This window comes from Rutidosis leptorrhynchoides, unplaced genomic scaffold (genome assembly GCF_046630445.1).
Source record: "Rutidosis leptorrhynchoides isolate AG116_Rl617_1_P2 unplaced genomic scaffold, CSIRO_AGI_Rlap_v1 contig581, whole genome shotgun sequence".
NCBI classification, from domain to species: Eukaryota; Viridiplantae; Streptophyta; class Magnoliopsida; order Asterales; family Asteraceae; genus Rutidosis; species Rutidosis leptorrhynchoides.
This window is the reverse complement of record NW_027266802.1, coordinates 17,099-33,780: the sequence shown is the minus strand read 5'-3', so window position 1 is coordinate 33,780 and position 16,682 is coordinate 17,099. Positions and strand designations below refer to the sequence as shown.

The 16,682-nt window shown below is 34.9% G+C and overlaps 1 protein-coding gene across 1 annotated transcript; it reads left to right on the top strand.

The window, feature by feature from the left end:
• Positions 1-14,947: 14,947 nt before the first annotated feature.
• Positions 14,948-16,596, top strand: LOC139884642 (two-component response regulator 24-like). Its single transcript, XM_071868650.1, has 2 exons — positions 14,948-15,070; positions 16,231-16,596. Exons 1-2 carry the CDS (start codon positions 14,948-14,950, stop codon positions 16,594-16,596), a joined length of 489 nt encoding a protein of 162 aa, XP_071724751.1.
• The last annotated feature ends 86 nt before the right edge of the window (positions 16,597-16,682 follow it).

Here is a 16,682-nt window from a genome sequence, read left to right as displayed (position 1 = left end):
ATAATGATAGAAAAATAAAATATAATGAGATTTTGATTAAGAATAAAAGTTTAATTAGGAGGTTGAAAAAAAAAATAGTATATCCTAATTTGATTTGATTAGGAATGATTTTTTAAACAATAAATAGAAAAAACTTCATATGTCAAAATTTAATTCGTCAATAGAAAAATACGTGTCAAACTTTGATTCCACAATAAAATCCGCAATTAAAATAAATCAAAAAATTATTCCTACACTCCATAAGAAAAATTTCAATAAATATTCTTTAATTAAGTGTACATGTGTATTTGGGAAGGGCTTTGATCACACTCTTTAAAGAATTATTTAATTTTTTTTCTCAGAAATATTAACAAGTCATAATCTTAAATCTTTTTTTATGTAAACAATCATTAGAAATCTATCAACTATATTTTACCTCTTTTAATTAAACGGTAGCTATATAATTTTGTTAATATATATAATCTAAAGATATTTATTTATTCATTTAGTCATGTGAATTTTGTTTAATAACATTATTTTAATTTTTTTTCTTATTTTAACTAATAGTATGTTTAAGATTTTTTATTTTTTTAAGTATGTTTAAGTTCTAGATTTAACATGTAAGGATGAAAATATATTTACGGGTGATAGGAGTTGATCTCGGGACTACAAGTTCGAGGCAAGTAGTACTAATCACTTGGCTGCTTGTTTTCAACATACGAGGCGGGACAAAGTATATTTATATAATAATAATTTGATTTTCTTAAAAAAAGTTGGGTAGAGCTCGGACCAATCCAGGATCAGTTGATCAAAAAATGTCTCAAATAGATAATCCTTACAACACTTTTACTTGTTGAAGAAGTCTTTGTAGCTCTAGCGTTTATGGGTTTGAACAAATCGCCCTCTGTCCAGATGGAATCTCAGTGGCTTTCTTCATAATCCATTGGGAGATGATCAAAGATGAGGTTACATCATGTCTGGAAGATTTTCTTGATGGAGGCCAGATGCCAAATAGTTTTGATCTTTGGGTCTCTTATATTATGAGGTGTATCTCGTGTGCTAAGTTCGTTGTCATGATTAACGGTTCTCCGACCAGCTCATTTACTCTGGAGAGGGGGCTTAAGACAAGAGGGAGACCCACTCTCCCCTTTTCTTTTCCTTCTTTGCTCAGAAGAATTATCGTTTAGTATCGCCCAAGCAGAAACCACTGAACTCCTTACGGGTTGCAGAATTTCTAGGTATGGTCCAAGCATGATCCATCTCCTTTTTGCGGACGATAGATGCAGTTGAAGTAGCAACGTTTAAGAATATCTTTTGAAGCTACGAGAAAGCATCGGGGAAACTCATCAATAATGCAAAATCGACTATTTCCGTTAGCCCTAATACCTCAAGACATAGTAGGAGAGAATTAATATCCATTTTAAAATTGACGAGGTCTTAAAGCATGAAAAATATTTGGGATTGCCTTGTTGGTCAGTAGCTCCAAATCCTTTAGCTTTAAATACCTTGTGGAAAGAGTTTGAAACAAGCTCAATATGTGGACCTCTAGGTTTCTCTAGAAAGCAGGGAAAAATGTGTTGATTAAGGCTGTTATACAAGCTTTACCCACCTACGCTATGGGTTGCTACAGCAAACCCATGGTCATCATCAAGGAAATCGTATCTGCTTTCCGGTGCTTTTGGTGGGATAGTAAGAGGAGAATTAGATGGGTGAGCTGGCCAACCATGTCCGTTGCAACAATAGAGGGAGGTATTAGTTGGAGAAACTTGAAAGCCTTGAATCTTGCATTCCTTGCAAAACAAGGAGATTAATTCATGATTCGGGTTCTCTACTAGCTCAATCTCTTAGAGCTAACTACTATTCGACATTTGGAATACAATTCTTGAAGGGCGAAATACTCTGCTTAAGGGAAGCTTATGGAATGTAGGAAATGGCGAATCAACTGTTATTGGGAGAGACATTTGGAATCCTAAAACTGACCTTGACTCGTTAATTTATTCTGTGCCATCGGCTCAAAGTTTCTCTTCAGTTGGCCAACTAATAGACAACATTGGAAGATGGAATTATTCTTTGTTGCATGCCTCTTTTTCACCTCCCGCGGCAAGGAAGATTCTTTCAATTCCTATTTCTACCAAGATTTCTGATTTTCTATCATGGACAGGTATAAAAGACGTATCATTTTCTATTAGGAGTGTTAATTATGTTGCTTTAAATCTCTTACCATTTAGAAGCACACATGTTCAACACTCAACTCTTATATTGGCAAGTCATGAAATTTAACACTCTTTCAAAAATTAAATTATTTTTATGGAGATTGGCCATCATAGTCTAGCGACTCGTGATGCTTTAGCCAAAAGAGGGATTGTTGCCCATAAAAAATTTCATGTATAGCTTATGTGATTCAGTCTCTGAGAATTTTGCACATTTGATGATCTCATGTCCATGGTCTCTGAAAATCTGGTCCTTATTCTCTCCTCACTTGAATGTCAACAAATGGGTAGGCCAAAATCTTTTAATTTAGCTGGTTTTATCATATGCATGACACTCTAGATCCCAGTGATTGTTGTTTGTTCATTGTTTTCCTATGGTTCATCTAGAAGAACCGTAACAAAACCTGGGCAGAAGCTTCATGTGCCATTCCCTCCTTGGTTCTGATTCAAGCTAAGAGGTTTTTAGTAGATTTCATGGCTACCTCGAACCAGTGCAGCGACATTTGTCAAAGCAACATATCAAACAACTCATGGGTTCTGTTGAAATTTGGATAGTAAAGAAAACTTTTGAGAGAAACTACTTTCTTGTCATTGATTTCAACTCTATTAATTTTTACATTATCTTGTGTTTCCTATTTATATTACAAGTTGTATCACTAATGAACCATTTAAATTACATTAAGTACAAAGCAATCTAATCTAATCTTGTGAAGTAATCTCAGCCATACTCAACCATACTTGTAATGGAGGAGTGGCTGCAAGTAGTAATGAATTGGTGTAGTCATGTCACCCATGTGATGGAGGAAGAAGAAGTTCAGTGTTGCTTGCAGAAGAAGCAATTGGAGCTAATGGGAGTGGAACGGGCCGAGTGAATTGTACGAGGCCCAGCTTATGAGTTGTGACCTTGCTTGTGATTAACACAGAGATCACGAGTTGATCAATCAAGTGCTTCCAAGTTGAAGACAAGCTTGGACAAGACTGGTAGACTGGACGGAATGGCTTGTCCTCCGGCTGGCGTGAGCAAGAAGCAACATGAGGAAGCATGGTGATCGAAGTGACAGAACAGGCATGCTGGGCTTTGTCTGTGTTTGGGCCAAGGAGACAAAACAGTTTTGAGAGAAACTACTTTCTTGTCATTGATTTCAACTCAATTAATTTTTACATTGTCTTGTGTTTCCTATTTATATTACAAGTTATATTACTAATGAACCATTTAATTTACATTAAGTACAAAGCAATCTAATCTAATCTTGTGAAAGTAATCTCAGCCATACTCAACCATACTTGTAATGGAAGAGTGGCTGCAAGTAGTTGTGAATTGGTTTAGTCATGTCACCCATATGATGGAGGGAGAAGAAGTTCAGTGTTGCTTGCAGAAGAAGCAATTGGAGCTTATGGGAGTGGAATGGGCCTCGTTCACTCGGCCCAGCTTATGAGTTGTGACCTTGCTTGTGATTGAAACAGAGATCACGAGTTGATCAATCAAGTGCTTGCAAGTTGAAGACAAGCTATAGACAAGACTAGTAGACTTGTCGGAATGGCTTGTCCTCCGGCTGACGTGAGCAAGAAGCAACTTGAGGAAGCATGGTGATCGAAGTGACAGAACAGGCACGCCGGGCTTTGTCTGTGTTTGGGCCGAGGAGACAAAACGAGGCCCAAAGCCCATGCTTTGTGTGGAAGACTTTTTCTTGAAGCACAAATCAGTGATGAGGAGAAAGGAGTGGGCCGGAAGAAACCAATGGACCAAAAGAGTAGGGCTGAGGCGAGAGCGAAGCCCATCACCGAGAGAAGCCAAACGGCCACTTTTTAATGTAGGCAGAAGAAGCAATTGAAAACGCACAAGACGATGCCTTTTTGTCCACTCTTTCTAACGGTCCGTTGAAGTTCCCAAATTCAAAACATTCATCTTCTTCGTCTTCGATTCCATCCATCTTTAATGCATTCCTCTGTGCTTCCATCGATCAAACCCAGAATTTCAACAAGTTCCTCCTCCACCAGGTATCCTAAAACTCAATTGTGATGCAGTGATCTTCGAGCACATTGGGAAACAAGGCCTCAGTGCACCCATTCGCGACAGCCAAGGCCAAATCATTTCCTGCAGATCCAGTTTCGAAGATGGGTACCCGGACATAATTATAGCTGAATCAAACGTTATTCTAATGGGGATGGCTCTTGTTCACTCTATCGGCGCCACAAATATCATAGTCGAATCGGCTGCCCTCATGGTCGTCAAAGCTATTAACTCTTATACTTAATTTCAATTCTTGCTCTTTTGTGTACACTAATAGAGGAAACAATCATTTTGCTCATTTGATGGCTAGTTTAAGGATAAATGAACAAAGACGATTGACATCCTCTTTATATCAAGTTGCTGATTATGGCTAAATAATAAGAAATCCCTATTAACTTAATATATTTATATATATATATAGAGAGAGAGAGGGCAGGCAAAGTCTATATTGTAATTGAATCAAAGAATGTATACTAATTTTTTTGAAGAGGGAATGTATACTACTAGCTAGTGATGCGTAATTTAGTTGAATATTATATATACTTCCCAACAAACAAATATGATTATTTGATTTAACCTCCAAATATTTGAAGATAAGACTGCCAAGTTGAATACAGATCATGCATACGGCTGCTAAAAGTTCATGAACTGAAAAACGAAGATGGTTACGAGTGAAAGGACAATTCAACGTAAATATATTTTATGAAATAACGATGAATAAATAATACAGCCTGTGTTGGAATAATAAACAATATAACGCGTGGAGTTGCAAAAATCCATTGTTATAACGACAAGACACCCGTGTGAAAGTACATTAGTTACGACTAATTATCGATAACAGGAGTACCAGTTAAGTAGAAAATATTGTACATCTAAGCAACTAACCATCTGCTGTCGATTTCACACATCACAGCAAGTCCATCAGGACATTATTAAGAACCTAACCAATAATATTTAAATCATGCCAACTAGAGCAGTGATGATCCGACATGGAATGGTGGTCTTTGGCAATTTTTTTTTTTCATTGTTATTTATTTTAAATATTTAATAAAGCTTTAGACTTTAGGTTGGATGGTAACTCTAAGCAATAAAATAGCATATTAATTTTTATTTGTTATATATACTATTATCAAGTATTTTTTAATGTATAATTATATATTTCTTATCCATAATAAATTTGTCAAATCGACGGACTCAATGAATAGTATACACAATAAAAAAAATAAAATTAAACTGATCAAATTATAATTTTTATTGTCAAACTTTACTTCGATATTAAATTTTAAATTAAATTTATTTTAAAAATTTAATAATATTTTACTTTTAATTAAATTATAATTTCAAACAATAAAATAATATTTCAAGTTTATTTATTTATATATATTATTGATCAGTGGCTGATTTGTATTTATTATTATCATCATTTTTTAATTGCTAAACGGATATTTTTTATGTATAATAAGTTCGTCTAGATGGATCCTTACCCTCCAACTAGTTAAATATGGGAAAAAAATTACAATTTGAAGAATAAATTAAATACCAGACGTATGGTATTCAGCATATGAAAAGCAAACGCAGTTCAATAAATTTCATGTCATTTACAGCTCTCGAAATGGAACTCAATCGAAAAATTGATTGCCAAGTATGAGAGGATATTTAACAACGCAGCAATATTAAAGACACTGAAGCTAATACATTGAACCTATGAATATCTGATTTGAAGTGCGACCGCAGGTCCTGGAGAAATTCAAAATCTGCCTTACAAATGTTGCCGGTCAATCTAAGTAAGACGGAGCTGCTTTGAAACCGGAAGAATCTATACATTGTGTTTCGGTATCGGAACTAATTATATAAATGTTCACACTTCACAGAATGTCATGTAAAAATCTTTTTATGGTGCACATTCAAGGTAAGAAGACTATAAAATCGAGGTTTTCAAATGAAATTCACCGAAACCCTAAATTAAACAAATTGACATCGAAGTGTCATGGAGCATATTTTATGAGCTTCGCTATTTTTGTCAATCACAAGAAGTAAATAAGAGTTTCAAAAGGCATGTCTAATACGTATCCAAAGACGAATTTAGGATTCAAACATTAGGATGGCTAGGAACACGTTTGAATTAAATATTGTCATATCGTGAACGTTTTGAATATATTTAGTAGCCAAACTTTAAATCATATATAATATCTAGTTATCCTTTATATTTATATATATATATATAAAGTGAAGCACACGTACTTAAAACTTAAAATTTACCCAAATAAAATTCAAAGATCAACATCTATACTTTGCACATGTATAGTTTTTAAAAACGTTGGGCTTGGGGTTGCCATGGCCACACCAAACGATCGTCCCTGTATGATGGGATGAGTGTTCAATTAGGAAAAATCACTAGACTTAAAGTGAATAAGATCAGTTGTTGATTTTATCATATCTCAATTATCCATCGAGTATCCTTCAAGCAAACACGTACGATCATGATCAAGTCTTCTAGCTCACGGGATTGCCTATAAATAGAGAAAGAGTCTCATTTTCTTCCTGCATACAAACGAGAGAGAGTTGGAGAGAGAAGAAAACACTCCACAGTGTTTCTCGATCTGCATAAATTCTTATACGAGTTCGATCGTATAAGTAAATAAACCATGATTGAGATGTTGAGATATCAGAGGGCGTAGAGCTATAGCGATTGTAGTCGGAGTGAGATACTAGAGACGGAATTACTAGGGTGGAGGGGGAGACTTACACTAAGAGGATAATTAGGCTCGGAGTGATTTATTGCGACAGACCTCTAGAGGGGCGATGTATCCGCTCTTCGCAAAGTATCGCCATTTCATGAGGTGAGCTCATTGTGTAGGATTACGATCCACCCACACAAGGAGTATCACGGGTTGCGTTGACGACTGAACATGATTTTTTAGGTTGCAAAGCCTCACTGAAAGAACTGGGAAGGTGGATTAACGAAATCAAAATTTTTCCTTGCTATCACTGCTTGTCCGTTATCTAGTTGATGTAAGATTGAACTCCCACTATTTTTTAAACATTCACTTACTTTAAAGAAGCTTTCAAAGTTAAACTCTCACCATAGAAGTTATGTCATGACAGTTAGTCACACATTAATTTTAGAACAAAAGTCAACTTTAATAGTGTTGTGACAAATGATTACATAATAATTCCAAAACAAAAGAGTCATTTTAATAGTATCGTGATAGTCAGTCACATAAGAAGTAAAAAAAAAGGTCAACTATAATAGAATCGTGACAGTAAGTCACATAAGAAGTTCAAAACAAATTAAAAGAGTCAACTATATATCATAGAGTCGTAAGAGTCAGTCACAAAATAAGTCTTAAATAAAAGAGTCAAACTTCTAAGTATCGTTTGTTGATAGTATATAATCAAAGTAATTAATCAATGAACAATCTTCCATTAGAATAAACAAGAAGAAAGTAATAAGTATTTACTTATTACAAAATAAAAGAAATTTGCTTCCATAAAAGAATAAGTCCGTAAGCAACTTAGCACATTTAAGGCGTCAAGACAGTTGATCCAATAAATAAATAAATATAATATTAACGAATAAGTTGGGCCTCCTACAACAATAACAGGTATCAAAACGGACACCAAATGATATCTGGTGACATCAACCTATGATGACTATAATGTTAAGAAAATGAAACTCGGTTACAAAGCCCTCAATTTTCTCAGAGAAAATTAATTTGAAGTTTGTTTTGAGAAAAATATTTATTTCAATGATAAAATCCAATATTGTTTATCGGAGATATTTAAGTTACATATATATATATATATATATGCGTTGCCGAAAATAGGTTATGCGGTCCTTATATCCAAAAAGTGGGTCGGAAGTCTCTATGTTAAAAAAGTTCACAGTCGAAGCCAAATATATATATTAAGGAATAGAGTTTGGGTGAAATTATGATGATGTGGATGCCCACATGGCATGCTGTAAACCACCATTTGATGTCAACATCGTCTTCCTCACTGTTCCCACCAGAAAACTCAAGAACTCACCCAACCTTCAAATTGGATTTTCTCACTCGATTTTCGACCAATTTCAATAAATTATAATCAAATCACTAGTAAACATGCTAATGAATTCAATTATGCCATTAATTTTACCAAAAGCAGCCTTAGAATGATTCAAAACTCAATTTCAACATCTAGTTCCCAAATCCTAAATTTTCAGAACTTGGGTTCTCTACTATCTTGCTACTAGAGTAAATTCTGGTTTTCAACCCTTTCAATCACTGCTCTAGTAATGATATGTTTGGGGGCATGGAGTATGTGATAAAATTAGGTTTGCAAAGACTCTAAAATTACTAATAAATTAGGTGTTGGGTTTTAAAAAAATAAGGATTGCAGAATATATAAACCACTCCCAGATGACGTGTGGAGGTGCCTAAGTTAAATTCCCCATTGAATGAAACAGCGGCCACTTACTTGCGGTGGAGGAATCAGAGGAAGCATCCATTTTGGACCTAAAATCAAGGGATAGCCGGATAAGGATAGGATTTTTTTGTGATATAGATGGTGGAGGTGGTTAACAGAAAAATGGGCTACAAGAGAGAGAAGAGAGTTAGAACTAAATCTGAAATTTTCTTTTTCTTATTTAAAAATTACAAGAACCCAACCCAATTTAAAATCCAAATAATCTAAAACCTGATGTCAGGTAATCGGGTCTAATTTTCCTCGCCAGCATGCGCTAATTTCTAGGTTTTAAGGTATAATTTTCGTCTTACTTTCTATTATTTTGAGTTTATGGTTTGTTGTGGGTGAATGCACTCTTATTGACTTTGATAGTTGTAGTTATAGTTGTAGACTTGTAGTTGTACGTAGTTGTTTTTTATGCAATAATGTACATGCAATTTGTTTAGTTGAAGTTGCTATTTAAGGAATAGAGTTTAGTTAACGGATTTGGAGTGGAAAATATCTCTAGCCGTCGGTTTAATTAATAGATTTGAAAGTTTTGTGATTTACTCTGTTTTGAAATTGGTATTTGTGATTTACTCTATTTTGGCTCGGGCCATATGGTCCCCCTAAGTTTGTTTTTTTGTAATTTACTGTTGATGTATTCTATCGGTCTTACATATTTGTATAACATGTTATGTGAATTGGTGAATAACACTGTCCACCATGTTAATCTCTTTTCAAGCCAAAATGTCGGTGATGATGATTCTTCCAAGGAGGAGGTTGGTTACGATGTTAATTTTAGAGTACCATATTTATGGGGTTTATGCAATAGTAAGTGTACATTATCATTATGTAATATCATTGTCATTTCAATTGTTACTTACATGAAGGATTGGTTAAATGATTGGTTCGTTACTTTAAGTTGTTTTTATTATCTCTTTGTAATTTCAGACGCTCCTAAAAGAATGGCTAGGATCTATTAGAATGAGTGAGGTTGCCACTCACATTGTGATCAAATGGCAGGATAACAGTACTTTGTGGGGTTAGCAATACTTCCCTCCTTCTTGCCATGTATATAGTTATCCAACCACTGAAGGGATAACTACCATAGTAGCCATATGGGAAATTGGTAATTTCTGCCACGCTCATAACATTAAGGCGGGAACAATTCTCTACTTCGAAGCTGATGAACAGGTTGACGATACCGACCTCGTAGTTAATGTTTTCTCGTGTGCTCCTCCTGATAAAATTAACTATAGACTTATTGGTGAGTGGATCATTAGATCTATTTTTCTTCTTGACACTCAGACAGTCACCAAGAGTCCTTTTGGTTATCCGTCGAATGTTATGGTTGAGGTTCGGAGATGACCAGTGGCATAGCCAGCCAAAATATTCAGGGGGTTCAATATATTTATATACAAATTGAGGGGATTCATACATATATTTTCATGAATATTTCATACATACATATTCATACATATATACAAATTGAGGGAATTCATTCATACAAAGTTTTAGAACTATTTTGTAAAATTTTCTAAAGTTGAAGGTGTTCATTTGAACACTCTCACACTAATGTGGCTACGCCACTGGAGACGACTGTGTATCCATATCCGAGTGCGAGAAGTGCATCTACAACATCTTCAGATGACTCCACTGGTATGATTTCATCTTTGTTTTATGATTTTTATGCTTGACATATATATATGCTATCTTAATATATATATTTGGTTTGTTTGTTTAATTGATTTATTTTTTTACATGTGTAGTCTCTGGATAATGATCAGCTCAACGAGTTGGCTCTTGGCTATAATCATGTCAGGAAAGTTCTACTAGTTTCCTCTTATGTGGTTTACACTAGTATGCTGACAGTCGAGATGAAGGGAAAAAATCGAGAATTTCAGGCTTTGAGTTTAGCCTCTTCTGTGCACATCGGGAAACAACCGTCGGAGATAGCATAATACTACAATGGGCTAGAGAGATAGATGATGGTGCAGCTTCTCTATTGGCCAGACTCTAGAAAAATTCCGAGTAGGAACCTGGTATACATATACAGCTTGAAATGCTCAGTTGTAATTAATGTTTCTTTTTGAACAAACATAATGGAAGAGTAATTTCTTATTTCTTGGATGTTAATTTTGAATTAATCATATTATTATTTTTTATTTTGTTCTTATTATTTATCTAAAATTTATATTTTCGATATAATGTTTTCGATTGATTTTAACTGGAATGGATCTGTTGAAAGATTACAATGTAGGTGGCCACCATATGGGACAGTTGTTCTTGGGGATGAAGTGTAGTCATTGGCAACGGTCTGTAAAGCGTGGAGATTATGATTTCAAACAGTGTCTTATAAGCTAAATAACCGTGGCATTCTATCATGGGCACGGTTTAACAAACGTGGCTATGGTTGGCGGGTTTTTTAAAAATTTTGGAACAGTAAATTTTAAAACTCCTTCTCATCCCCTTACTTATAAATTAATTAGTGTACCTAAAATCTATCTATCTAAGCTCAATTCTTCTCAATCCCATCATCTCTCAAAGCTCAATTATGATCAATTCCGACATCTATTCTTCACCATTACGTCGCATCTTCTTCTCCATCATTCTCAGCATCTATTCTGGTGAACGCATTTCCTGTATAGTGCTGATAGTTAAGTTAAGAGCTGGATTCATTTTATTTCAAAATTAGGGTTTGAAGTAGAACGCATTGTAACTCTTCTTTTTAATTGGTCACAGCTCACTGTCTGATACCTTAAACTGGTGGAAATTACCTCGATGGCTTATATCTGACAAGGTATACAATTTGATTGTTGAATGGAAATATATGATCAACGGCTTAGGCTTGGACTACCAAAAATTTATGCATGTCCTAATGACTACATGATATACTGGAAAGAAATTGTTGATTTAACGAGGTGTCATACTTGTGGGACTTCTAGATGGCTTGAACCTGTAGTACAACATGATGGTAGTAAACCAAGTAAAAAGATTTTTGAGAAAGTATTGAGATATTTCCATTAATTCCAAGACTAAAAAGCTATTTATGTGTGAACGAACTGCTAAGTTGATAAGGTGGCATGCGGAAGAGCGGATAAAGGACGATGGGAAATTAAGACACCCTGCTGATGGAGAGGAATGGAAGAAATTTGATGTTAAGTATCCTAATTTTACTTCTGATCCAAGATACATCAGGTTAGGATTGTCAAGTAATGGTTTTAACCCGTTTGGAACAATGATGACATCCTACTCCGTTTGGCCGGTCATGTTGGTTCCATATAACCTTCCACAATGGTTATGTATGAAATCGAAGTATTTCATGATGTCGTTAATAATACCCGATCCTAAATCCCTTGAAAACGACATCGACGTGTTCACGGAGCCACTGATTGATGAATTGGTGGAATTCTGGCAGACTAGGGTCGATACTTATGATGCTTTAAAAGACTAGTATTTCCCTCTAAAAGCTGCCTTTTTTGGACAATAAGTGACTTTTCGGCGTTTGTCATGTTGAGTGGTTGGTCAACAAAGGGTAAGCTAGCGTGTCCAGTATGTAATTTTTTCACCGTTCACACCTCACTACCGCGTAGTGGGAAGATATGCTACATGGGTCATAGAAAGTTCTTACTCCCGATCATGAATTTAGAAAAAGAAAAGGATTTCAATGGGGAAATTGAGAATGTCGAACCTCCACCGATTTTAAGTGGGAATGTCGTTAAAATCCTGATTGATGTATTGAAATTCAAAAACTCATTTGGCAAGAGACAAAAGCAGCTTGAAGGCCCGTGGAAGAAGTTAGTTTGCTTTTACAAGAGAAATCAAGTCAGGTTGGCCTGTATACTTCAGGCATATGTATAGTATGAAAGGCAGTTGGGAAAGTTTAAGTGTTTCGTGAAGAACAAGGCTCGTCTATAAGGTTCTATAGCTGAGGGTTATTTGGTTGAGATATGCCTGACATTCTGTTCAAATTACTTGAACTCAAACGTTGATAGCAGGCTGAATAGGAGGGATGAATCTAACCCCACTATACAAGAGAATTTTTACAATCTTAATCTTCCAAGCTATTTTTTTCTAAACGGTCATCCTATTGGAGCTAAAAACGGTAGTACAATATGTGTGATTAATGAAAAACAAATAGCAATAGCTCATCGCTACATACTTGCAAATTATGATGAAGTGCAGCCTTATTCGAGGTAAAAATTCCCTAAAAGACATTTTAATCTTCATGATCAATTGAACTATTGCATTTATGTTTAAATTCATCTGCCTCTCTATAGGGGAACATGAATCACTTTTGATCTCGCAAAGAAAGAGGAAGCAACTGCTTGAGCAATCAAGGTTTTAGAAATAAGAATTCACGTAATGGTTCAATAACCGAGTTGATCATGGTAATAATATTTTCCCAAAATATTTAAGACATTTGACAAAGGGTTCTAATAAAATTGCTAAAAGATATTCTAGTTATGCAATTAATGGTTTCAAGTACCACACATTTACAAGAGACGAGACACACAAATATCAAAATTCTGGAGTGACGCTCCTTGCAGTGATAGAAAGTTATGCTAGCACAAAAGATGCTAATCTTGTTATGGCACAAATCAAGTTCTTTGGGAAAATTGAAGAAATAATCGAGTTAGATTATTATGAAAATTTCAAGTTTCTACTGTTTAAGTGTCAATGATATCATGTTGAGCAAGACAAATATGGTTTGTATACGGTTAACAAAAGAAGAAAGCATTCAGAGGATGACCCATTTGTGTTGGCCACTCAAGTGAAGCAATATTTATATGTTCAAGATCCTCGTAATCCTAACAGGCATTATGCTATGAACTTTTCCTCTAGGGACATTTGAGACATGAGTGATCAATTAGATAGAGTTGCTCAAAGTCTGTATCAACAAGAGCCACTACCGCCACCAATTAAATTAAATACCCCTCGTGCAAATAAATCAAATGCCCCTCCAGCGAATGCTTCGAATAAGTCAAATGCACATCCTCAAAAAGATTGTGATGAAGAATGTCATATTCAATGGGCTATAACTGATATTGAGGATTCTGTAGATGAAATCCCAGCAAAACAGCCGGCTGGAAACATGGATGAGTATGAAGATCTTGATGGCACATTATATAACTATTTAGATTAAAAATAGAGCCTGCTTAATCAATCTAGGTATGTTATTTTATATAAAATATGCTTTATAATTGTACTTTCATTATGTGTGACTGGATTTTAATATTGTGATAAGTTTTACCTCTACTTGATGACACCATACTATAATAAATCATTTATTTATTAGAGGTACAATAGGCAATGTGTGTGATCAAGCTTCAGGTGTGATCAAGCTTCATGTGTCACCTAAGTCTCTATGTAATCTTGATAGTTTATTTTTTTGTATCATGGAAGCTTCATTTAAAATTGTACATGTGTATCAGCTTCATGTTTCTTTATAGCTAGTTTATATATGTATTCAAATTATAATATGTAGTTTATTTTCTCTATTAACGGAATTAATGATAGAATATGTAAATTATTTATTTTTATTTCTGCTTTTAGATCGTATTAAATTGTATTTTGGTTTTAATAGATATAGATTTATTTTTGATTGAATCGATCTACGAAAACATTTGTAATGCAGGTGACTTCGGAATCGGGTTCAATATTCTGTGGCTCGAGTATATAAATACGCACGGTTAAAAAACCGTGGAGATTAGGGGTGTGATTTTTGGTTCGGTTCGGTTTTGAGGTAGAAAACGTACCGAACCGACTATATTCGATTTCAATCGGTTCGGTACAATCTGTACAAAAAATAATTTTTTACCTCACCGAACTGAACCAAGTATTTCGGCATGGTACGGTTCCGGTCATGGGTATAATGATTATGACATGAAAATTAAAAAAAATGGGAACTATCCTTCCCGTAAAGCTTCTCCACATCCACCTCCTCCACCAAACAAAGTTAACACCCAACTCCTTTGAATCTCCTTTATTTGATGTTAACCTTTGAATCTCTCTACGTTTGCTTGTATGATGCTTTCACGGCTCCTATTTTCTTTAACTTTTCCTCTTGTCTTCTTACTCTTTCACTTTGCTCCTTAATAAATCTATTTACCTATTTTTCTCTTGAAATCTCGATAGGATGGTGACATCGAAGAGCTCTCGTTCGAGAAGTGAAGAAAACATGAACTATTGGGATCAGTTTCGAAGCAGAGGCTCATGAGAACGAGTTCTTTGTCAATCAATTCAACTTGCATATATGTCTTGTCTTTTCTAGATCCGGAAATTAATAAAAACGAAGAAAATTGTATCGACTAATTAGATGGATGGTGGTGATGGTTTGACGATGGAGGAGAGGAGTCGGCGATCTGTGGTGGTGGGGATGAGCAGCGGAGGGAGTTTGGTGGTGACGAGGCTGAGATCTGTTGAGGCGGCAGCAGATCGAGTTGAATTCGGTGAGAAGTAGAGACGTGTTTGTAGGGTTAAGGAAACGACATAGAGACCTGAGATCTGTATATATATTTTATTAATATTTTTTTATTTTAATATTTATATATGCTATTCGGTTAGGTCTTGTTGTTCGGTGTAGTCGGTTTGGTCGGTACGGTTTGATTTTTGCACACCCTTAGTGGAGATATAGAAACGCCACAGTTACAAAACCGTGGAATGATGAAAAGAAAACATATCTTTGAAAAACCGTGGCCAATAAACATTCTGATATCTCCACAGTTTCAAAATCGTGACAACAAAAAAGCTACGACTATATAACCGTGACAAACAACGGCTACGGCCACCGAACCGTGACATAAAAGGAAATACTGGACGGTTTTTATAGACCATGGTTTTCTATAACCGTGATGGAAAAGGGTGAAAACCGTGCCGTATACCTAAGGCCACGGCATCAAATTTCTTCGTTTAAAACCGTGGCGTAAAGTCAAAAAATCATGGCCTATTCTTTCCTCCACGATTTTTTGACATTAGGCCATGCTTATCAGGCCATGGCAAAATCGAGATTTTTTACTAGTGATAGCACCAAAAATATGAGCATATCCAATATTGCGTCTTAGTACAATCCATCATCAGATTGATATGCTTGTCTTAGATTTAAATCCTCTCTACTATTCTATTTAGATTCTCACGTATCAAAAAGAAAAGATAGACAAAATCAATCTAAAAATTTTGTATTATATTAGTAATGATTTGGAAAATATTCTCGAAACTTGGTTACCTACAATCTTAATCAACATCATCAATTTGATATTTAGTCCCCAACTAGGGAAGAAATCAGATTTTATAAAAAAATTCATATCAAAAACAAAATTGTATTGATACGCTTTCAATTCCTGACATGTAATATTGTTAATAAAGTTATGTATAAATAGAAAATAAGTGAACCTTTAACTGTATCTCATATTCTTTCTAATAAAGTTAAATCATCGCTTCTCCATTTCGCAAGTTCGTAGTTTCTTCATAAAAGGTTGTACATATAATTACTTCTTAATCTTTTAGGGTAAATGTATTTTTATGCTCGAAAGTAACCAATGTTTAATCTGACACAAATACATGATACATTGCAGTCTTTTTTTTTTTTGGCAAATTCTGCAGATGAGGGCCCTTATTGTGGATGATGATTTGGTTATTCGAATGATTCACTCCAAACTCCTAAATAATTTTGGCATTGAAAATCAAATGGTGGTGAATAGAAAGGAGGCCCTAGATGTGCATAGCGCGGGAAAGAAATTTGATTTGATCATGATGGACATGGACATGCCGGTCATGAATGGTATTAAAGCGACAAAAAAATTACGCGAAATGGGAGTTCATAGCTTGATTGCTGGAGTTTCATCAAGATCAATCGAACAAGAAAAACAAAAATTTATGAGAGCTGGACTTGATGACTATCAAAAAAAACTATTGACAAGTGATAAGCTCTTTAGTATTTTGAACAAGGTGAACTACAAGGAAATTTGATTCATAGAAATTTCTTTGCATCAAGAGCAAAATACATTGAAGCTTTTCTTTAATGAAAAAAAAATAATATTAAGAATTTAGCTCTT

What these genes read in the sequence shown, in the direction of transcription:
- LOC139884642 (XM_071868650.1), top strand. Translation starts at nt 14,948, where the DNA reads ATGGATGGTGGTGATGGTTTGACGATGGAGGAGAGGAGTCGGCGATCT. An exon ending in TTGAGGCGGCAGCAGATCGA is followed by an intron (nt 15,071 to 16,230) that starts GTTGAATTCGGT and finishes CAAATTCTGCAG; the next exon opens with ATGAGGGCCCTTATTGTGGA.